The sequence below is a fragment of the Hypanus sabinus genome, unplaced genomic scaffold (assembly GCF_030144855.1).
Source record: "Hypanus sabinus isolate sHypSab1 unplaced genomic scaffold, sHypSab1.hap1 scaffold_264, whole genome shotgun sequence".
Taxonomy (NCBI): Eukaryota; Metazoa; Chordata; class Chondrichthyes; order Myliobatiformes; family Dasyatidae; genus Hypanus; species Hypanus sabinus.
In genome coordinates, this window is record NW_026780770.1 from 237,374 (window position 1) to 262,497 (window position 25,124).

The 25,124-nt window shown below is 45.1% G+C and overlaps 1 protein-coding gene across 9 annotated transcripts in view; it reads left to right on the forward strand.

Annotated features, from left to right (window-relative positions):
- Positions 1–24,771, forward strand: part of LOC132388098 (NACHT, LRR and PYD domains-containing protein 3-like) — a 218,859-nt gene extending 194,088 nt beyond the window's left edge. For 8 of the 9 annotated variants that reach the window (XM_059960456.1, XM_059960458.1, XM_059960454.1 and 5 more), the window contains 8 exons: positions 10,917–11,083; positions 11,341–11,512; positions 11,610–11,675; positions 19,702–21,415; positions 22,450–22,536; positions 23,011–23,181; positions 23,337–23,504; positions 23,668–24,771. In XM_059960456.1, coding sequence (XP_059816439.1) covers positions 10,917–11,083; positions 11,341–11,512; positions 11,610–11,675; positions 19,702–21,415; positions 22,450–22,536; positions 23,011–23,181; positions 23,337–23,504; positions 23,668–23,755 — 2,633 coding nt within the window. In that variant the 3' untranslated portion in view covers positions 23,756–24,771. Of the gene's footprint in view, positions 1–4,679; positions 4,871–10,916; positions 11,084–11,340; positions 11,513–11,609; positions 11,676–19,701; positions 21,416–22,449; positions 22,537–23,010; positions 23,182–23,336; positions 23,505–23,667 lie in introns of those variants that run through there. The other variant, XM_059960463.1, reaches the window with a different exon arrangement.
- Positions 24,772–25,124: the final 353 nt, after the last annotated feature.

Sequence of the window (25,124 nt, forward strand, 5' to 3'; positions counted from 1 at the left end):
TTCCCTGCAACTCTAGTTAAAAAGCCTCTGAGTGCTGATAGTAAACCTCCCCGCAATGATATTAGTCCGTCCATCGTGAAATTAAAGTGCAGACTGCTATGTCTATACAGATCTCAGCTTCCCTGGAAGAGAGCCAATGATCGACAAATCTGGTCATACCTCCTCAAACAACTCGGTAGCTACATTTTAAACTGTGTTATCTTCCTTTTTTCTGGTCTCGGTAGCACTAGGGACAGGTAACCTCCCTGAGATAACAAACCTGGTAGTCATGTCATCCTGCCATTTAATTAGCACCCAAGTCCCCAAACACTCTTTGCAGGACCTTGTTACCTTCCTACCTATTTCATCGGTACTGAAGTGTACGGATACCTGAGGCTGCTCACCCTCCCAGTTAAAAATGTTACAGACTCGATATGAGATGGCCTTGTCTCTGGCATCTTGGAGGAAACCTGACAATCGGGGATGCTGTTCTACCCTATCACTACTGCCTGCCTGCTTTGCCATCGTCTCTTCTGCCTCACAGAGCCAGGCAGTGGCAGACACCTGACGCTGCAGATCACCTCTGCTGAGCCATCCTCCCGACCGTATCCGAATCAGTATACATGCTATTGAGAGGAACGGGGACAGGGATACCCTGCACTGTCTACTATCTGCTTAGTCCCTACTGACTATTACACAATTAACTGTGTTCTGCACCTTAGGTATAACTACCCGTCCTTATTACCTGTCAATCAAATCCTCAGCATCCCAAATATTCCAGAGTCCATCCAGCTCCTGCTCCAGTTTCGCAATGTTCTCTGGCAGAAGCTACAGCTGGATGAACTTCTTGCAGATGTAGTCGGCAAAGACACTGGAGGTCTTTCATTCTCACATCCCACAAGAAGTGTATTCCACTGTGTTGGCATCCTCACTCTCTGATTGTGCAATAAAAAGGAGGAAACTTACCCTTAAGTCAAACGATATTCTTTGCCTCTACCCGCCGAACTTCTTAAGCAAATCCTTTATGGGGACCAATGGTCCACTATCCGGAGGGCAGAATCCGAGTCTGCAACAGACAGTGCTGGATGGTCTTAAAGGGGCTTGAAAGGGGCTGAGGAAGTGGTGGACACGTTTTCTGACAGGTTAGATTTAAAATACGCAATTTTGCCTTTACTGTTGATACAGTTCTACTTATGTTGAGAAACATCAGGCAAATTTCATCCGAAGACTGGCAACCATTTTGATACCTGGGTACACTTCTGCTCTTCCATCGTCGTCGATGAAGACCTCGACACTATTTGATGATGGTGTCGAGACTAGGGCCTAATTTGGATTTAAGTGAGGGAGAGTTGCACAACGTCAGCCTCAAACTCTCTTCCCAATTCCCATCTGGTTCCGGTGGCAGCACAAGAGTCGAGACGGCTGGAGATGGGACTGGGCGCAGTGCATGACCAGGACAACTTCTGTGTCTTGTTCCACGACGCTTGAAGAGATCGCCTTCTTGACCGTTGGACCTGCCATTGGTCTCGTCCGCTCTGTCCGCCGGAGTCTGCCTTCACATGCTGGGATAGACAACTCCCTATCTCACCGAGGGTTTGATACCCGTCGGCTACCCTCACCTGGTTTAGCCGGCTTGTCGAACCCGTTGTCCGGGGTGTGGCCGCTGTCGCAAGCAAACAGCTGCGGGTAACCACAAATGAGAGTGGGGATCAAAGGTGGACAAACCTCTCTGAAAAGGACGCGACATGTTCCCCACCAGAGGCGCTACCCCTTCCTGATATCCCATACAATCCCTTGCACAGCAGAACCAGGGAGAATCGCACGTCAAAGAATTAAACTGGCAGCTGAAAGGAGGAGAGAACTGTGTGGAGTTTTAAATAGCCGATATGGTAGCATTGCCGTAACTCTGCAGTTCTATCAACGTTGGGCAGGATACAGGGTCAGAACTCACTACAGTGTCTGGAATAGTGATATGATAGCATAAATCAGTGGTGAACAGCCAACGTCCATAATTTTCAGCACCAAATTTGTACATATAACCCACTCAAGGAACACGACCTGACCCCGTTAACCTCCCTCAAATATAGCATTTAGTCTGATGTCAAGAAATCTCAATTTTGCTTTTATCAGACCTTAAAACCTACTCCTCCTTGACTTCAGAGACTCCCATATGCCTTCTGGCAAACTCTAGCTGAGATTTAATGTGAGTTTTTTTTTTTTGTTTTTAACAGTGCCTTTCTCTTTGACACTCTCCCATAAAGCTGCGACTTGTGAAGCACCCAGGAACAGTTCTTGCCTGTGCAGTCTCCACCATTTCAGGGACTGACGCTTGTTAGTCCTCCATTGTCATAGGTCTGTTGGTGGCCTGCCTCACTGGTGCCCTTGCACGGGCACTCAGGTTTTGAGAACATCTGCTCTGGGCAGATTTACAGCTGTGTCATTTTCTTTCCATTTCTCCATGATTAACTTGACTGTACTCCAAGGGAGACTTACTGACTTGTTAATGTTCTTTTATCGATCTTCTAACCTTTTCATGGAGTTGCTTTGAGTGTTCCTTTGTCTTTAGGGTGTATTTTCTGCCAGGATACTGACTCACCGAAAGCTGGGCCTTCCAGATACAGCTGAATTTTTACTACAATCAATTACAACACCTAGACTATATATAGGACTCCAAAAACAGATATCCATTAAACTAATTATGTGAGATCTAAAGCCAATTGGCTGCCCCAGTGCTGATTTTGTGTCTCATGTTAAAATAGGATGAATGCCGATGCAATCAAATATTTTGTGTTTTATATATGTTATTAATTCCGATGACATTTCAAGAGAGCTGTTTTTACTTTGAACACAAAATTATTTTTATGTTGATCAGTGTTAAAAAGCCACATTAAATCTCCAGCATATTAGAGTTCCACAATGTTATGATGACCATGTAACCTACTCTAGAAACGGCTTAGAACTTCCACCTTGGATCCCATGCCTCCTTACTTTCTCAATAATCCTTACATGGGGTACTTTATCAAATGCCTTGCTGAGATCCATATACTCTACATCAACGCTCTTCATCAACGTGTTTTGTTACATCCTCAAAAATTCGGTCAGGTTCATCAGGCATGACTGGCCCTTCACAAAGCCATGCTGGCTATCCCGAAAGAGATTATGTCTCTCCAAATGCTCTCTCGGTATCTTCTCCAATATTTTGCTTATCACTGAAGTAAGTCTCATTGATCTTTAGTTTACTGTGTTATCTCTACTCCATTTCTTGAACAGGGGAACAATGTTTGCAACCTTCCAATCCGATGGAACCTCTCCCGTCCTTATTGATGATGCAATGATCATCGCCAGAGGCTCAGCAATCTCCCTACTCGCTTCTCTCAATAGCTTGGGCTATATCTCGTCCCGGCGGTTATCTAATTTAATACCTTTCCAAAGTTCTAGTGCATCCTCTTTCCTAATGGCTATACACTCAAGATTTCAGTCCACTGTAAGTCATCCCCACATTTCGTGGTGAATACTGAAGCAAAGTATTCATTAAGTAACTCAGAATATTTGAAATAATCGGCAGATTCAGAAACTTCTGTTGAGAATATAGCGGTGAATTTTAACTAAACCAAGTGTTACAAGAGTGTAGGGAGCGAACCCAAGGACAGGACACGGGCCGGAGATTGAGTCTAAATTCTTACACGGGTGTAAACGCCGAACAGCAAATAGAGCTCTGATATGGAGCCTTGACATGGAGCCTTGATTTAGAGCCTTGACACGAAATCCTGACGCGGAGCCTTGACTCAGAGAAGTGGAGTCTGAGAGGTAAACCCGGAAAAAGGAGCTAGACAGAACAAACGGTTCTAAGCGGTCAGGGAACGTAGTTACATCATAGGAAAAAAGACCAATGGACTGGAGACTAGTGGTTGTGACGCCGAGGTTCTTGTACTGCAGTTCTTGGTGGAGACCAGGTGTTCTGTCATCAAAACGAATTAGCAGTAAATGGGAAATTAACAATCGGAATTAAGGCATAATCAAAGGGGATTAGGAGCAGAATAGGGGATTAACGATCGGGACCAGGACAATGCCTCCGCCCTCAACGGGATCCTCCATGCGAACCAGCAGGCTTGTTCAGATGGGCCGGATGGAAATCACGAATGAGGGAAGGGTCCAAGATAGATAGATAGATAGATAGATAGATAGATAGATAGATAGATAGATAGATAGATAGATAGATAGATAGATAGATAGATAGATACTTTATTCATCCCCAAGGGGCAATTCAACATTTTTCCAGTGTCCCATACACATATTGTAGCAAAACTAATTATATACAGTATTTAACTCAGTATAAATATATGCATCTAAAATCACCCTCCCAAAAATCATTAATAAATAGCTTTTAAAAAGTTCTTAAATAGTTTACTAAAGTGCATTGAGTGGTAACTTAATCTCAGTCCTAACCCCGGCACTTTAACATGTCTTGCCCCTGGTGGTTGAATTGTCGAGCCGAATGGCGTTGGGGAGTAATGATCTCTTCATCCTGTCTGAGGAGCATTGCATTGACAGCAACCTGCTGCTGAAGCTGCTTCTCTGTCTCTGGATGGTGCTGTGCAGAGGATGTTCAGGGTTTTCCATGATTGACCGTCGCCTACTCAGCGCCCTCTTCTCTGCCACCGATGTCATACTCTCCAGTTCTGTGCCCACGACAGAGCCCGCCTTCCTTACCAGCTGATTAAGACGTGAGGCGTCCCTCTGCTTAATGCTGCCTCCCCAGCACGCCACCACAAAGAAGAGGGCGCTCTCCACAACTGACCGATAGAACATCTTCAGCAGCTCACTACAAACAAGATGAAGGAGAAGGCAATCCAGAAACGTTGCTCCAGCTGTATCCCTCCCAATCGAACAGGTACCGGATGCCCCTTCCTCGGCGGCCCACATGCAGTATTCGCCAGACGGTGTATGGTGGGTGGTCGTCAATGATCCGCCCGGATGGAGGGTGTTGGGCAGGAGGGTACAAAGGGCAGACAGAGACCGGTTTCAATTGGTAAACATGGAATGTAGGATGGATGTGCATAGGTCTGGGCAGTTTGAGTCGAACTGACATGGGGTTTATAATACGCTCAATCGCGAAAGGTCCTAGGAAGAGAGGGGCGAGTTTCATGGGCCGAAGGGGATAGGTAGCACGGAAATGGCCGGACTGGCTGCAATGTAGACACTCACCTGCTCTCAGTCTCCGGAGCCGCTCAGCGGGAGAAAGGCGGTTCCGTCCCAGCAGCATGAGTTCCTCTGCCGGGGCGGTGGGAATGGCAGGAGGAGAAAGACTATGGCGTTCTATTGGACGATTGTCCACCCTGGTAGCTGGGGAGATGAATGAATCCAGTTTGTCATGGTCATCTCTGAGCCAACTCGCTGAGACCACTCCGAAATACATAGAAACTTAGAAAACCTATAGTTGTGGTGAAACTGACCCTACACTAGCTATTACTAGGACTACCGTAGCCCTCTATTTTGAAGCTCCATGTACCTATCCAAAATTCTCTTAAAAGGCCCTTTCGTATTCTCCTCCACCACTATTGCCGGCAGCCCATTCCATGTACTCACCACACTCTGCGTACAAATAATGGCCCTGATATCTCCTCTGCACCTACTCCCAAGCACCTTACACCTGTGCCCTCTTGTGGCAACCATTTCTGCCCTGGGAAAAGGCCTCTGACTACCCACACGATCAATGCCTCTCATCATCTTATACACCTCTATCAGGTCAACTCACCTCTCATCCTCCGTCGCGCCAAGGTGAAAAGGCCGAGTTCACTCAAACTATTCTCATAAGGCATGCTCCACAATCCAGGCAACATCTTTGTAAATCTCCTCTGCATCATTCCTATGGCTTCCACATCCTTCCTGTAGTGAGTCGACCAGAGCTGAACACAGTACACCAAGTGGGGTCTGACCAGGGTCCTACATAGCTGCCACATTACCTCTCTGCGCCTAAACTCAGTTCCACGATTGATGAAGGCCAATGCACCATATGCCTTCTTAACCACAGAGTCAACCTTCGCAGCTGCTTTGAGCGTCCTATGGACTCGGACCCCAAGATCCCTCCGATCCTCCAGACTGCCAAGAGTTTTATCATTAATACTATATTTTGCCATCATATTCGACTTACCAAAATGAACCACTGAACACTTATCTGGGTTGAACTCCATCTGCCACTTCTGAGCCCAGTTTTGCATCCTATCAATGCTCCTCTCTAACCTCTGTCAGCCCTCCACACTATCCAGAGCACTTCCAACCTTAGTGTCATCAGCAAACTTACTAAGTCATCTCTCCATTTCCTCATCCAGGTCATTTATAAAAATCACGTAGAGTAAGTTTCCCAGAACAGATCCCTACGGCACTCCAGTATTCACCAAACTCCATGCAGTGTATGACCCCTCTGCAGCCACACTTTGCCTTCTGTGGGCAAGGCAGTTCTGGATCCACAAGGCAATGTCCCCTTGGATCCCATGCCGCCTTAGTTTCTCAATAAGACTTGCATGGGTTACCTTATCAAATGCCTTGCTGAAATGCATAAACACTACATGTACAGCTCTTCCTTCATCAATGTATTCAGACACATACTCAAAAAGTACAATCAGACTCATAAGGCACAACGTGCCCTTGACAAAGCCATGCTGACTAATTTCCAAATTTCCATAAATCTTCCTCTGAGGATCTTCTCTATCGATTTCAGGATAGCAATCTCAGGATTGCTACCAGTGTCACGTGCAGGTGGGTTTAGAAATAGTAAGATAGTGCAGATCAACTCGTGGCTGAAGACATGTTGAAGGAGGGAGGGCTTCAGATTTATAGATAATATTTATAAGATTTATAGATAATTGGGCAATTTTCCAGGGAAGGTGGAACCTGTTCCGCCGGGACGATTTACATCTGAACTGGAGAGGAACAAATATTCTTGCAGGTAGGTTTTCTAGGGAGGCTCCAGTGGATTTAAGCTAGATCAGATGGGGGGAGGGGAACCGGCGTTTGGGAAAAGATGTACGGGAGAAGCGAAAATAAGAAGACAGTAACGTTCTTTGTACTGTTAGAGATAAACAGAGCGGAAGAAGTGGGGAATTTCTTAAATGCATTTATATTAATGCTAGGAGCATTGTAAGAAAGGTGGATGAGAGAGCATGGAATTATACCTGGAAATATGATGTTGTAGCTATCAGTGAAACATGGTTGCAGGAGGGGTTTGATTGGGAACTAAATATTCCTGGATTTCGTTGCTTCAGGTGTGATAGAATCGGAGGGACAAGGCGGTGGGGGAGGTCTTGCGTTGCTTGTCAGAGAAAATATTACAGCAGTGCTCCGATGGGATAGATGAGAGGGTCGTCTAGGGAGGCTATTTAGATGGAATTGAGGAATGGGAAAGGTCTAGTAACACTTATAGGGGTGCATTATAGACCACCTAATGGGGAGCGAGAATCGGAGGAGCAAATTTGCAAGAGGTAGCAGATATTTGTAGTAGGCACAGGGCGGTGATTGTCGGAGATCTTAATTTTCCACACATAGACCGGGTTGGAGTTTCTAAAAAGTACGCAGGATAGTTTTTTTTTTGCAGCAATACATAGAGATACCGACTAGTGAAGGGGCAGTGTTGGATCTCCTGTGAGGGAATGAAATAGGTCCGGTGACGGAGGTATGTATTGGGGAGAACTTCGTGTCCAGTGATCACAATACCATTAGTTTCAATATAATAATGGAGAAGGATAGGAATAGACGCAGGGTTGAGATCCTTGATTGGAGAAAGGCCAACTTTGAGGAGACGAGAAAGGATTTAAAAGGAGTGGACTGGGACAATTTGTTTTGTGGGAAGGATGTAAAAGAAAACTGGAGGTCTTTTAAAGTTGAAATTTTGAGGGTACAGAATCCTTATGTTCCTGTTTGGTTAAAAGGAAAGGTTAAAATTTGAGAGAGACATGGTTTCAAGGCATATTAGAAGTTTGTTTAGTAAAAAGAGAGATATCTACAATTAACATCAGCAGCATGGAGTAAGTGAGGTGTTCGAGGATTATAAAGAATGTAAGAAGAATCCTATGAAAGAGATTAGAAAAGCTAAAAGAAGATACGAGGTTGCTTTGGCAAATAAGGTGAAAATAAATCCAAAGGGTTTCTACAGTTATATTAATAACAACAGGATAGTGAGGTATAACATTGGTCCCTTAGAGAATCAGAGTGGGCAGCTATGTGAGGAGCCGAAAGAGATGGGATATATTTTGAAAAAAATATTTTCTTCGTATTCACTGAGGAGCAGGATATTGAATTGTATAAAGTAAAGGAAACAAGTAGGAAAGTTATGGAAACTATAATTATTAAAGAGGAGGAAGTACTGGTGCTTTTAAGGAATATAAAAGTGGATAAATCTCCAGATCCTGACAGGATAATCCCTAGCACCTTGAGGGAAGTTAGTGTAGAAATAGCAGGGGCTCTGACAGAAATATTTCAAATGTCATTAGAAACGGAGACGGTGCCAGAGGATTGGCGTATTGCTCATGTGGTTCCATTGTTTAAGAAGGGTTTTAAGAGTAAACCTTGCAATTACAGTCCTGTCAGTTTGACGTCAGTGGTGGGTAAATTAATGGAAAATATTATTAGAGATGCTATATATAATTATTTGGATAGACAGTGCTGATTAGGAACAGTCAACATGGATTTGTGCGTGGATGGTCAAGTTTGACAAACTACCTGAATTTTTGAAGAGGTTACGAGGAAAGTTGACCAGGGTAAAACAGCGGATGTTGACTATATGGACCAGTGAGACCTGTAACATGGTTCCGAACGGAAGGGTAGTTAGGAAGGTTCAATCGTTAGGTATTAATATTGAAGTAGTAAAATGGATTCAACCGTGGCTGGATGGGAGATATCAGAGAGTAGCTGTGGATAATGGTTTGTCAGGTTGGAGGCAGGTGAATACTGGTGTGCCACAGTGGTCTGTATTGGGTCCAAAGTTGTTTGTCATATACATTAATGATCTGGATGATGGGGTGATAAATTGTACCAGTAAGTATGCAGATGATACAAAGGTCGGTGGCGTTGTGGATAATGAAGTAGGTTTTCAAAGCTTTCAGAGAGATTTAGGCCAGTTAGAAGCGTAGGCTGAACGATGACAGATGGAGTTTAATGCTGATAAGTGTGAGGTGCTACATTTTGGTAGGAATAATCCAAATAGGACATACATATTAAATGGTAGAGCATTGAAGAATTCAGCAGAACAGAGTGATCTAGGAATAATAATGAATTGTTCCATTAAGGTGGAATCTCATGTGGATCGGGTGTTGAAGAAAGCTTTTTGTATGCTGGCCTTTATAAATCAGAGCATTGAATATAGGAGTTTGGATGTAATGTTAAAATTGTACAAGTCATTGGTAAGGCCGAATTTGGAGTATTGTGTACAGTTGCGGTCACCGAATTATAGGAATTATATCAACAAAGTAGAGAGAGTGCAGAGAACATTTACTAGAATGTTACCTAGGATTCAGCACCTAAGTTACAGGGAAAGGTTGAACAAGTTAGGTCTTTATTCTTTGGAGCGTAGAAGGTTGAGGGAGAACTTGATAGAGGCATTTAAAATTAAGAGTGAGATAGATAGAGTTGACGTGGATAAGCTTTTTTTTCCGTCGAGATTAGGGGGATTCGAACAAGAGAACATGAGTTAAGATTTAGGGGGCAAAAGCTTGAGGGTAACAGGAGGAGGAATTTCTTTACTCAGAGAGTGGTAGCTGACTGGAACGAGCTTCCAGTCGAAGTGGTAGATGCTGGTTCGGTATTGTCATTTAAAGTAAAATTAGATAGGTATATGGACAGGAAAGGATTGGAGGGTTACGGGCTGAGCGCCGTTTAGGTGAGATTAAGCGTTCGGCACGGACTAGAAAGGCCGGGATGGCCTGTTTCCGTGCTGTAATTGTTATATGGTTATATATTTATAAATTATGAACCACTGAGGTAAGACTCACTGGTCTATAATTTCCTGGTCTTCCACTGCTCCCTTTCAAGAGTAACAGAACGATATCGGGAAAGGTCACGGGTATGCTGGCGAATTATTTTAATTTATAAATATTGCCTTGACTCTGTGTCAGGGTTTAATTTAATATCGGCAATTTACAAACTATTTGTGAAGGGACTGATCTGAGAGATGAGAGAGAGAGAAACATCTCTGCGCGAACTTAGGAGTACAATTACTGTCTACATGCTGTTCTTATTAGCAGTCTGTGATGCACATTAACACAGTGAGGTATTCCAGAACACAAGTCATTCTGCAGATGCTAGAAGTTTCAAGTAACACAAAGACACACTGAATACTGACAGAACTTAACAGGTCAGGAAGCATCCATGGTGAGGAATAAACAGTTGACGTTTCAGATCATGACCACAAGGAATAGAATGTAATGTGGCAAAATCTAGAATTTCTGTCCCCTCATTTCCAGTCCCAATGAATGACCTTGGCCCGAAATATCAATTGCTTATTCTCCTCCATGGATGCTGCCTGACCCGCTGAGTTCCTCCAACATTTTGTGAAATATCCCAGAGATTTGCCAAGGAAGGGATTGAATAGGCAGGCAGAGCACCAGAATCTGACCAGAGCAAAGCAGTTCTAATGGGCAGTACGAAGATAGTTATGTCCAATGGTCTCTGTATTCTTAGGAATAAGCAGTGTCCTTTCCAGAGTCGACGTTTATTCTCGGGGACAAGAAAGATCTTCTTTCAGCAGATGTAACTATACATCCCAACACCCCACAATCCACACCCCACCAACCACACATTCCGGGACCGCGCCCATTGCCCCAGATACTTCAGAATATGTTTTGTGACCTGCTGCGCACCATCTTCAGCTACCAGAGAGAAAGTTACTGCCCGATATGGTGTCAGGCCTCAGTAATTTCCTTAATCCTCCCCATTTTCCTTCACAGGTCCGAGTTCAGTGATCACCGAGCTCTTGGCAAGCTGGAACGATTTCCAGCTGCTGCAGCTGACGAACTTCTACGGGGACAGGCTGGAGCAGGCGATGGAAGGAGGGGTGCACGAAGTGAGCCAGGCGTTAACGGTCGAGAATCAGTTCAGCGGAGAGGAACATCGGGTGAGTGGAAGGGAGAATGGGTTTGACTTCTCGCGCATCACGTGTCGGAAATCTGTCTCATCGCATATGAAATTAGATAAAAGAACAGCGAGGACATAAATACTGTTCATACAACCTCAAACATGTGAATCTGAACCAGTGATAGAAAAGGGTGAAAAGGGTGACGGCCCAGTGTGATCCCGTTACAGAGCACATCATTTACTTCTTATTCTCTGTGTGATGTCAGTCCCCAATATGTTCACCGTTACTCTTCACAGAAAATCACTGATCTCGCTGATAAGGGAGAGCGGGCGGACAGTTCTAAACTCCTCCTGAGCCTGGTGATGGAGAAAGGCTCCCGCGCCCGGAGGGTGATGTGGGAAACCTTTGTCAAAATGCGGAATGCAGTCCCAAAGTTCGACAAAATACTGAAGGAAATACAGGGATATGGTGAGATGATATCAGAGATTAATTTAAATTTGGATTGAAACACAGAACACTTAACAATTTTACACATTATTCCCTCAATTTCTTCAAATTCATACAGGCTGTGATCCCTCCCATCGATCAAACCCCGCTCAAGATTTACTTAAGGTTCGCAGTGAGCTGAAAGGTAAGTGAACATGCATCGAACATTGAAGGGTTATACACTGGAATAGGCCATTAGGCAAATAATATTGTACCGAATCAGCTAAGATGTAAATCAAATGCACTCAAACTCTAGTCTTTCCTTCCTGCACCATGTCCATGTGCCTCCATCTTCCTTCCATCCATAGGCCTGTCCAAACGTCTCTTGAAAACTTCAAAGAATTAGCAGGCAGTGCTTTCCAGGCATCTATGACACTGATTAAAAAAAAACTATCCCTCACATCCCCCTTCATTTATATACTCTCTCACGTTCAATGAATTCCCTCTGGTAATAGACATTTCAACCGTGACAAACCGATTTTCTCTATCCACTCGATCTATTCCTCTCATAATCTTGTAAACCTGTGTCAGAGCCCCCCTCGTCCTCCGATGATCCAGAGAAAACAAGCTAATTTTATCCAGCCTCTCATGATAGCACATGCCCTCTAAACCAGGCAGAATCCCGGTGAACTTCTTCTGCTCCCTCTCTAAAGCCTCAACATCCCTCCGGTAGTGGGGTGATCAGAACGGTACGCAGTGGCCCAGATGAGGCTGAGGCGGAGTTCATCAAGTTGAAACTTGGCCTCTGTTTCCACCAACAGTTGTAATTTGCGTCGGGCGGTTCAGTTTTTGAGCCCCAAGGATCTGACCAGGTAAATATTGGAACTGAGACAGAGAACACAGTGAGACACAGGGAAACGTGTTTGCTAGAGGGAGAGTTTTCAAAGGACATTTTGTGGAAAGAGGCAGAGAGCTGGCGAGTTTGAGGAAAGTGGTCACACCGCTCTGGGGCCTGCAACTGCAGATCCCCACCGGAGTGAGTGGAGAAGGGGCGATCTGGAGAATGGAAAATAAACTTATATTTCTTCACAGCAAATAGTGAAAACCTTCCCTTGCCAGGCACTGCCCCTCCTGAACAGCCTCACCCTGAACCATTTTCCAAACTCCCCCAGTTCCCGCAAATTATATTTTCTCAGAGTTGGGCGTCCACTGAAGTTCCAGTCACAGAATAGTAATAATAGCATCACTTTAATTAGAAAAGCAGGGAACATCCCAACTGGTCTGTTCAACCACAGAGCAGCAGATGAACCCGCTGTGTTCACATCTACACTCCCTAGTGCAAACACTGCTACAGTGTTAGAGAGGGTGAGACTGGGGGACAGATTCCTCAGCTCAGTACACAGAAGCTGAAATTCCTGTCTGCCGGTGTTGTGTGATGGACACTGTGGAAGGATGAGAGATGGGAATTAGGACAGGGAAACCGAGGGTTGTGGATTGTGGCGAAGAAGGTGCAGAGGACTGAAAACAATCATAATCAATATTGAGATTATGTAAATTCTGAACGTCTGTATAAGAAGCTCACTGCATCCGTAAATACAATGTGTCGGTGAAAGTGGAGCCCGAGGATTGGATCAAGAGATTGTGAGGCTTCATAATCACAGAAGGAGTTGGATCACAGAACGCTACATTTAACAGAAGAGAGGGTTCTTTGACTCCTGATGAAGGGCTTCAGCCCGAAACGTCGTCACTACCTTCTCCCATGGATGCTGTCTGGCCCGCTGAGTTCTGTCAGCATGTTGTGTTTTTATTTATTTCCAGCATCTGCAGATTCACTCGTGTTGTATTTCAACAAACATCGTTTTCCCACGCTCCCCATCTCGCCGAAATCTGTTGAATGGAGAACCCACACATTCTCAGCAGGGTCCTGACACACAGGGAGATCCCACACACCCCTGACAGGATCCTGACACACTGTCAGACACCCACACCGTAACAGGGTTTTGACACACTTTCAAACCCCACACACTGCTGACAGGGTCCTGACACTCTCTGAGACCCCGCTGTCAGATTGCTGACACACTGTGAGACAGCACACACTCCCTCCAGGATTCTGACACATTGCGTTTGCACTTGCCTTCCTTACCACAGACTCAACCTGTAAATTAATCTTCCGAGAGTCCTACACGAGGCTGCACCTCTTGTGTTTGAACCTTCTCCACATTTTGATAAATGTCGGCTCTGTTGTTCTTTTTTACCAAAAATGCATTATCATATATTTTACAGCACTGTATTCTATCTGCCATTTTTTTCCCTTTCTTCCAATTTTATCTTGGTAGGCAGCCTCTTGTATGGCACTTTATCAAACGTCTTTTCAAAATCCAAGTAAATGAAATCCATGGCCTCTTTTTTTCCCACCTTTCTTGCTAATTCCTATAACAACTCTTAACTCTTATCAGATTTTTCAGGCAAGATTTCCCTTGGCAAGGTTTCACACTGACTTTGACTTATTTTATCATTAGGCTCCAAGTACCTCATCCTTAATAAGAGCCTCCAACACTTGGCCAATCACTGAGGTTAATCTAACCAGAATATAATTTCCTTTCTATACCCTTGATCACTTATTACAGCTGTTTTTAAGTTGCCTTGTTAAATTTTAAAAGCTTGCCAATCACCCGACTTTTACTCACTTTTGCTAGCATATGCCCTTCCCCAGCCTTTTAGCAGTCCTTAACATCCTTTGTTAGCCACGGTTGTCTACCCTTGCCATTTGAGAACTTATTCCTCTGTGGGACATACATATCCTGCGCCCTGTGAACTATTCCCAGAAACTCCCGCCGTCTCTGCTCCGCGCAAGTATCCTTCTTCAATCCTCCGCTGCAAGCTCCTCTCTCATGTCTCTGTAATTCCATTGCTATACAGATACAAGTCAGCTATGCTTCTCGGTCTCAAATTGCACTATGAATTCAATCATATTATGATCACTGCTTCCTCAGGGTTCCTTCACGTTAAGCTTCCTAATAGCATCTGGCTAATTACACAGTACCAACTCGAAGACAGACTTTCCAGAGCAGTGTCAATCACTAGCTGCTCTAAAGCCATCTCGTAGGCATGCAACAAATTACCTCTCTTGTCATCCAATACCAACCTGAGTTTCACAATCCTCTTGCATATTTAAGACCCCATTGCAATTTTGTCATTACCCTATAGCATGCCTTTCCAGTGTGGATAATATTTGAAGGCCGATTTAAGTTTCCATTAATATTTTCTTAACTATTGCAACTTCTTAACAACAACTATAAAATCAACATTCTCCGACCCTATAATACTTCTTTCTAAAGACTTAATTCTATCACTTACCAACAGAGCCCTTATAAGCCTTCCTGCCGGCCCTTTCGATCGAAAGTATAGCTTTTGACGTTAAGCTCCCAACTGTCGTCTTCTTTCACCTACGACTCAGTAATGCCTTTCATCTCATACCGACCGATTTCTAATTGTGCAACAAGTTCATCCACCTTATACTGAATGCTACGTACATTTATATACTGCACCTTCCATTCTGCATCCTTTGTCCTTTTGAAATTTGCAACGTTGATACAATTTCATTCTTTGCTCTGACTGCATTTGTAGCCAGTCATGTGATTGTCCTTCCTTCCATTCATGTTACACCTATCAGCTACTTGTAAAGCTGATGGCTGATCCCCAGCTCTATCATTCTGGTTCCAATCCCCCTGCCATATCAGTTTATACTGCTTCAATAGCTTCAGTAAATCTGCCTTCAAGAATATTGACACTCCCGGAATTTAAGTGCAACACGTCCCTTTTGTCCCGATTATTCAGAAATCTGATTCCCTCCTTCCAGCTCCAATTCTTCAGACATGCATACCTCACTGTTTACCTGTCCTTACTGTCGGGTGGCACAGGTAGGAATTAGGAGATTACTACACTTGCAGTCCTACCTATCAGCTTCCTTCCTTTGTAACTCCGTGTATTTTTTCAGCACCCTAAACACTGTGAGACCCCCACACACCTCTGGCAGGGTCTTGACTGTCTTCGTGACCCAACACACCCCTGAATTGATCCGGACACACCATGAGACCCCCACACCCCTAGTACGGTCCTGAGACACTGTGAGACCCCACACATCCTGACAGGGTCCTAAGACACTATTAGATCACACATACCTGGCTGGTTCCGAACACTCTTGCGACCACACAAACCCCCGGCAGGTTCCTGAGATCACACACATCCCTAGTAGGGTACTGAGTCAGTGTGAGATCCCACATACAACCGACAGCGTCCTGACACACTATGAGACACCACACACCCCTGGCAGGGTCCTGACATATTGTGATCCTGCACACTCCTGAAAGGCTCTGCAATCTCAGTGAATTCCTGTACACACTTGGCATGTTTCCGACATCCTTATATAAATCTGTTCTCATCTGTAGTTTAGCTGCAACTAACTGTCCCTACACCTCATCCAGACCATGTATTACATTGACATCTGCCTTCTCCTAATTCAGGTCCTCAATTCAGGGCATCGCCATTCCTTTCCATAACAGAGACACAATGCTCTCCACCGCCACTCCAAGCACTTGTCCAGATACATTATCTCCTGCCTAGTAGATACAGGTTATTCTAATAAAACTTATTGTAAGGCCGGCAATGGCAGGAAAACTAACATGATGGAATTGTTTGGTCTGAACTAGTTAGTTCAGCGGAAAGAGCTGTGGGTTAGGTAGTGGGATTTTGAGTGTTTATCAGCACATGGAAGTGTGATGTTAGAACCATAGAAACATAGAACATTACAGCACATTGGCCCTTCTTGGTTGTACCGAACCATTTCTCTGCCTAGTCCCACTGACCTGCACCTAGACCATCTCGCTTCATACCCCTCTCATCCATGTACCTGTCCAAGCTTTTCTTAAATGTTAAAAGTGAGCCCAAATTTACCACTTTAACTGGTAGCTCATTCCACACTCCTAACACTCTCTGTGTGAAGAAGCCCCCTCCCCATGTTCCCTTTAAACTTTTCCCCCTTCACTCTTAACCCATGTCCTCTGGTTTTATTCCCTAGCTTTCAGTGGAAAAAGCCCGCTTGCATTCACTCTATCTGTACCCATCATAATTTCATACACCTCTGTCAAATCTCCCTTCATTCGTCTACGCTCCAGGAAATAAAGTCCTAACCTATTGATCCTTTCTCTTTAACTCAGTTTCACACGTCCCAGCAACATCCTTGTAAACCTTCTCTGTATTCCTTCAACCTTAGTAATATCCTTCCTGTATTTTGCTGATCGTAACCGCACACAGTGCTCCAAGTTCGGCCTCACTAATGCCTTACACAACTTCACCATAACATTGCAACTCTTATACTCAATACTTTGATTTATAAAGTCCAACGTTCCAAAAGCTCTCTTTATGACCCAATCTACCTGAGACGACACTTTTAGTGAACTTTGTATCTGTATTCCCACATCTCTCTGTTCTACTGCACTACTCAGTGCCCGACCATTTACCTTGTATGTTCCACTATGATTTGTCCCTCCAAAGTGCCTTGCCTGACACTCGTCTGTATTAAACTCCAATTGCCGTTTCTCAGCCCATCTTTCTAGCTGGTCGAAATCCCACTGTAGGCTTCGAAAACCTTCCTCACTGTCCACTACACCTCCAATCTTTGTATCATCAGCAAAATTGCTGATCCAATTTACATTATCATATAGATCATTGATATAGATGATAAGTCACAATGGACCCAGTACTGATCCCTGTGGCATACCACTAGTCACAGGCCTCCACGCAGAGAAGCAATCCTCCTCTACCACATTCTGGCATCTCGCATTAAGCCAAGGTGTAATCCAATTTACTACCTCTCCATGTACTCCTACCGACTGAATCTTCCTAACTAACCTCCCATGCGGGACCTTGTCAAAGGCTTTACTGAAGCCCATGTAGACAACATCCACTGCCTTCCCTTCATCCACATTCCTTGTGAACTCCTCGAAAAACTCGAATAGATTTGGTAGGCATGACCTAACATGTTGAATCTCCCTTATAAGCTCCTGCCTATGCAAATACTCCTTCCAATAATTTACCTACTACCGACCGCAAATTTACCGGTTTATAATTTCCCGGTTTAATTTTAGAACCTTTTTTAAACAACGGAACAACATGAGCTATCCTCCAATCCACCGGCACATCACCCATAGATACTGACGTTTTTAAATATATCTGCCATGGCCCCAGCAATTTCAACAGGTAGATAGGTTCGTAAAAAGAGCTTTAGGCACATTGGCCTTTATAAATCAACGTATTAAGTATAAGAGTTGGAATGTTATGGTGAGGTTGTATAAGGCATCGGTGATGCCGAATCTGCAGTATTGTGTGCAGTTTTGGTAGTAAAATTTGTTGATCTTATTTGATTGAGAGAGACGGAATTGGCAGCCCAATTTTCTAGAGTTCTGATATTTCAGATTTGAGGGCGAGGTTAAAGTGATTGGGGAGCATTATTTACTGATCTTGGAAATTTGGCAGCTGCACTGAGAGGAAATTCTGGCGAGTTCAAGCACTAAGGCAATATGGGGAGTGCTCAAGGTTAAGGCAGATGCGATCATCCCCAGTAGAGATACCAGCTGCAATATGGCCTCTTCATTAGTTCAGATATTACACACATTATTCCCAGAACACATCCCACCATCGGAGATGATTCCTGAAATACACTTGCAGTAAGGAAAGACGGGACAGAATATGCTGGGTCATCAGCAACACATGGAATGTTAAAATTACCTTCTGCAGTAAACTAGCTGCTATTGCATCTTTCCAGAATTTACCTGCATATCAAATCCTCTATCTCTACTGGGGATGATCGCATCTGTCTTAACCTTGAGCACTCCCCATATTGCCTGGGAGAGCCGTTGGGAGCAGTGAACACAAATTCTGTTGTAATATGGCTGTGAATACGGACAGGTCTGCAGCTAAATTGAGGAAGGCAGAGTTTAATGTGCCATCAGTCTGGCACTAAAACGTTATTGGCAGAGGTTCGCATTCCCGTGCTGTTCTATGTTCCATGCAGGTCCTGGAGCAGCTGAAAACCTGAACCACCTGCTAACGAAACTTCCCGGTCTCAGTTGCTTTCTGCAGCACCCGATTTGAAATCGCCGTGGTCTCCAAACTTGTATTTAAAGTCATAGACCATAGAAACACAGAAAAAAATAGGAACATAGTAAAGCCAGAGCACAATACAAGCACTTCGACCCACACATTTGCGCGGAACATGCCCGCACCTTAGAAATTACTCGGCTTACCCATAGCTCTCCATCTTTCTAAGCTCCATGTACTATCTGAAAGTATTTTAAAGGACCCTATCGTATCAGCCTCCACCACCGTTGCCGGCAGCTCATTCCTTGCACTCACCACTCTCTGAGTAAAATAAAAACTTAACCCTGACATCTCCTCTGTACCGACTCCCCAGCACCTTCAACCTGTGTCCTTTTGTGGCAACCATTTCTGCCCTGGGGAAAAAGCCTCTGACTATCCACACGATCAATGCCTCTCATCATCTTACACACCTCTATCAGGTCACCTCTCATCCTCCGCTATCCAAATTGTGTAGTCGGCTCAACTATTTTCTGGAAGAACTCAGTGAGCTGATCAGCATCTGTGATGATGGGGGGGGGATTGTTTGCTTTTTAATGTCAAAATGCTGACTGTCTCAATCTCCTGAAAAGACAATGACATTTTCTCCCCCCCCCCCATCACATCCCACACAGTGGACATACTGATCAAAGACAGTACTTCATGAATCAATGACGGGGAGAGGGGAGGGATAGCTGTGATTCCCGATCTGCTCCTTTGTTTGAATACCCACTACACTCTTCTCTATCTCCATACGCCACGTCAATACTGGACTTTCAAAGTTCTTCCACAGGAACAATGACATCTCTGGCATTAATGGGAGGATGTCCAGTACCGGACAGTTGGGGGTCAGTAAACTACCAGGGAAATACTCACCTTCACAGCACAGTTAATATGAAAATGTGATGATCTGGTTTTTATCTGGACTAAGTCACTCTGTCCAGTCGGCAGTCTGTTAATTGAATTTACTTTACTGCACGAACATCCATTGATGAATCCAATTAATGCAATAGCTTTGAGCTAACACTTATGTGCTTAAATACTGAGTTCTGAGTTGAGGCATCTAACAGTTTGTCCACTGTCTGTTCCCATGGAAGATGTTCAACAGAAACACAAGGAGACTCTGCGGGCACAAACTGAAACACTGAGAGTGAACACGATCCTGATGAGGGAGAAGGTGAAGGTTTTCCAGCTGGTTGATCGATACGCTGAGCTCACGGTCATTTCTACTGTTGGAAATCGGAGACTGGTGGAACATGAGCTGCTGGCAAGAGGCAGAGACCATGAGGACTGCACAGAAAAATTCCGGTTCGATCAGTTGTTCCAGAGCAGCTTTTCCAGGAGTAAATCAAAATCTGGGATTTCGGCAGCAGTAGCCGGAGTCGCTGGGATCGGGAAAACAACAATGGTACAAAAGATTGTTTATGACTGGGCCACAGGGAAAATATACAAACAATTCAAGTTCGTCTTCAGTTTTAAATTCCGGTATTTAAACTCTATCAACTGTCGAATAAACCTGAGGGAATTGATTCTTGATCAGTATCCTTACTTCCGGAATATCCTGAGGGAGGTCTTGAAGAACCCAGAGGGATTGCTGTTTATATTCGATGGTTTGGATGAATTCAATGACATAATTGGTTTTGCTGACTGTCAGAGAGATACAGATCCTCAGCACACATGCATAGATCCTGAATCCTGGTGTAAGGTGTCTGATATTGTGGTCGGTTTAATCCAGCACAGGCTGCTCCCAGGGTGTTCGGTGCTGGTGACAACACGCCCCACTACGTTACAATTATTGAAAAAGTCGGAGATAAATCTCTGTGCTGAAATCCTGGGATTTGTTGGTGAGGAACAGGAGAAATATTTCCACAGGCATTTTGAAGATCAGACGGTGGCAGAAGCTGTCTTCAAACACGTGAAGCAGAACGAGATCCTGTACACCATGAGCTACAACCCCTCCTACTGCTGGATCCTCGCTCTGGCACTGGGCCCCTTCTTCACACAAACAGTCAGGGACCCGCAACAAGTTCCCAAGACCATCACCCAACTGTACTCTTACTATATTTACAACATCCTGAGAAATCACGGCCGTGAGATTGAGAACCCCCGTGATGTGTTACTCAGGGTTGGTCAGATGGCCTTCAGAGGAGTGTTCGAGAGGAAAATTGTGTTTACAGATGGGGATTTGATCAACTACAAACTGCAGCCTTCCCAGTTCCTGTCCGGGTTCCTCATAGAGCTTTTGGAAAGAGAGGATTATGACCGGAGCGTGGTGTACACATTCCCACACCTCACCATCCAAGAGTTTGTAGCTGCAGTCGCACAATTCCTGAATCCACATCCCGGGGATATCTTGAAATTCCTCACTGAAGCCCACAACACGACAGATGGGCGGTTTGAGTTATTTCTCCGTTTTGTTGCTGGTCTCTCCTCCCCAATGACCGTTGCGGGCCTGGAGGAGTTTCTGGGTCCATTTCCTCATCAAACAACCTGCCGGGTTATTGACTGGGTGAAGGAGGAGGTTAAACGCCAGAGTGGAAACACGAAGAGTGAAGCTGGTAAAAGGAGCCTCCTGAACACATTGTACAATCTGCTTGAGTCTCAGAATCGTGGACTGGCTCAGGCCGCACTGGGATCTGTGGAAACACTTTCATTCAGTGGAATGACACTGACCCCGATTGACTGCGCGGTCCTGTCTCAGGTCATCGGACTCTGTGATACAATAAAACACCTCGACCTGGGGAACTGCCACATTCAGTGTGAAGGAATACAGCGGCTGGGACCCGGGCTGCACAAGTGCCAGGATTTGAGGTAACTTGATTTATCTTTTACTCTGATCTGTGAAACTGTTCCATAGGGATTTGGGTAAAACTGTAGTAAATCAGATTGAGAAGAATTGTGACAAATGCCCAGGGTATCGGTCAGTAATTCCCCAAGGACGGGAGGGTTCTGTGGTTCCTTGTGAAGGGATGTTGGAGACTTCATCAGATCAGTGAACAACGGCCATTGGTTTAATGGGAGTAAATCACAGGAATGTCCGTGTTTCTCGCTGCCTGTGACACGTCCATTGACAATGTTCCTTCTCACTGTTACTGACACCCAGACCGATACTGACTGCAGCAGGTGGGTCAGAGATTCACACCACCTTCCAGGTGAGAGACAAGAGACCGTCATCACACTGTCCCAGTGAGAAAGAAAGAAATAACATTGTGAGATTTTCCACCCCTGCCCACAACCATAGGCGCATCACCTGTCCCGATTGTGGGCTTCATTGAAAACCCACACCGCCTGTGCCATGTCTTTAGGCCATCCCCTCGTCTGCCAGATTCTTTTTTTCCCATTGATATCCTCCTGTGGGACCGCTCATCCCCATCCCATTTTCTCATGGGGATCTCTCTGCTCCCCATTTCCCATACATTCTGTGCCATCTCTCCTTCTTCCTTCTACACCCTATTCCACTTCCTCCTGCAGATTATTTCTGCCTATCCCTTTTTCTCAGGTGGGTCTCACTGACACTTTCCCATTCACAAATCTTCCTCACTGTGGCACTCTCTCCCACTTTTGACCCGGGCTCCTTCCACACCTTTTCACGTCTGGAACACTTTTCTATCATTCAGAGTATGAGACAGAATATGTGGAGTTTGCAGGGTCACATTGACTGACTAAATTACTGACATTCGGTGAATCCCCTTGAGCTGGGCAGTGACGGACATTGACAGTGATGGGAACTCTGATCAGTGATTTTCTGGAGGGTTTAATGTTTCCTGAAATATCCGAGTGAGAGAAATTCCCTCAGACCCACGGTTTGAATCACTTTGTTCATCATTTTTTCTGTTTGTGCTTAGCCTTGGTCACAATAAGCTGGGAGATTCAGGAGTGAAACTGGTGTCTGCGGCTCTGAAGAACCCGGGGTGTGAAATACAGAAACTACGGTAAGTACTGGACTGTGGGAGATAGTGTTTACAGTCACTGGGTGTCTGACACTGAACATTAATGTGATCAGTAATTGTGTCACTGATAAACATTGGGGATTTGTACCGTCTCCTGTTTCTCTGCGTCCACCCTCACTCTCTCTCATCTCCAAGTTGACCCGTGTCGGTCTCACAGATTCGGGTGCCGTGTATCTCGCCTCCGCTCTCAGTACAAACCGATCCCTGGCAGAGCTGAACCTGAGTGATAATATATTGGGAGATTCAGGAGTGAAACTGGTGTCTGTGGCTCTGAAGAAGTGGAAGGGTAAAATACAGAAACTGGAGTAAGTACCATATTGTGGGAGATTGTGTTTACAGTCACTAGATGTCTGACACTGAACATTAATGTGATCAGAAACTGTGTTACTGATAAACACTGGGGATTTGTACCGTCTCCTGTGTACTTGCGCGTTACCCCCTGTCTTGTATTTGCAGGTTGATTGACGTCGGTCTCACAGATTCTGGTGCCGAGGACCTCGCCTCCGCTCTCAGTACAAACTCATCACTGACGGTACTGGATCTGAGTGATAATATACTGGGAGATTCAGGGGTGAAACTGGTGTCTGCGGCTCTGAGGAAGTCAGAGTGTAAAATACAGAAACTGTGGTAAGTACCAGACTGTGGGAGATTGTGTTTACAGTCACTGGCTATCTGACACTGAACATTAATGTGATCAGTAATTGTGTTACAGATAAACACTGGGGATTTGTACCGTCTCCTGTCTCTCTGTGTCCTTCACTCTCACTTTCTCTCATCTCCAGTTTGTGCCGTGTCTGTCTCACAAGCGCTGGTGTCGACCACCTTGTCTTCGCGTTCAGTACAAACCCATCACTGACGGGGCTGTACTTAAGTTACAATTTTCTCACAGACCAATCTGTGACTGCTCTTCGCCGCCTCATACAGACCCTCCCGAATCTGCAGCGGATCGAGTGAGTGTTTGTGTGAATGTTCAATTGATAAAATATTAGCGGATCCGCGGGTATTCTGGTGATAGTTGTCTGTGCGTGTCGTTGAAACATTAACCCCGGTCCCCTGTTACTGACACTATTGTGTAATCTGTTTATTTCATCTTTATTCTCCCATCTGTTTCAGGCTGATTGTGAATAAGTTCAGTGAGACCGGGAGGAAGGAACTGAGTTCTTTGGATGAAACCAGACCCGGTCTGAGAGTATCCGTGTGAACATTCGCGCCCACGGAATTGGGACATTTTTTGCCGAATTTCCCCGTACTCCCTTTTAAGAGCTGCCTTCCCTATTTAATAACCAATGTTTCCAACGGACCACGCTCCAGCCGAGTGTCCTGTGACGTCACAAGAGGTCTGGCGTAATTACGTGTCCTGCCCAGCGGCGCTGCTATCTCCTGGTGACTGGTTTCGGGAGCTCCTCCAAGTGAAGCGCCAGGGACTTACACAGTCTGGGACCTCAGTGTTCCTGGGATGGATTATCCAGGGAGAGAATCCTTATGCTCACTTCGGGCTGAAAACGGTACATTCCACAGTGTAGCCGATATAATGATGTTAAATTGACAAATCCCTCGGCAGTGACCCTGGATCTGCAGCGATCTCGGACACCTCCGTGAAGTGTGATTTTATACTCATCGGTCCCCCGACCAGAATGACGGTGAGAAACGGGACTGATTATTCAACCGGTCACTCGTTGTCGCCGGTCAGTCAATTATGTGTGACTGACAGGGAGGTTGCAGCCCCTCTTTGAGTATCTGATGGGACTACTGCTTAGGTTCTGGCAGCATCTTAGCTCGGCGCTCCTCATATACGGACACCCAGTACACAACGGGGTGGGACCCTAGGAGGAGCTCCTGGTGCGCTTGCTCCTGTGCCTGGCAGTGATACTCATTTACCGATCTCGCAGTCAGAAAATGGAGGATTCTACCTGATCTGCCTGCTTGCCCCTCTTCCGACGATACGTTCGTGACCGGCTGTCTTTGGACAGGGAGTATCCGATCGCAATAGGTACATTGGGGGATCATCGGGAGCGGTGGCCCGCAGGCATCTGACTGTTTAATGGACGGTAGTAATCATATTTTAATCTGAGTGTACTCCCTGTCTTCTGTATACGTTGCGCAAATAAACTTTTATAGTTTTGTTTAAAAAAATAATGAGCAACATATATTCATGGAGGTCAGACGTTGTTGAATTTACATTTGCCACGATGCAATCATTAAACCGATGTAAATTCCTTTCTTGGTGTCGGTCTTGAGTTTTATTCGAGGAGAGAAACGGGTCTGAGGTTACTGCTGCTCCGCGGAACAGTGCAAAGAAACAGTGGTCCATAGTGCCTCAAACTGCAGGCTGAGGTAGGTCGGTCTCACAGTCTGGTGCCCAGGAACTCGGTCGCTGCCCAGATCCGCGCACCCTTCTCGCTCTCGCAGACAAAACGACAAAAGCCCATATATTGTATTAAATCTGACCTGCGTCCACAAAGGCCCCGAACAGGAGAGGCATGGACAATAGAGCAGCGGTGAAGCTCCCAACGCACCTTCCCATCACACACTCCCAGGGTCAAACTCTCTCTGCCTCTTGCCACAGCACA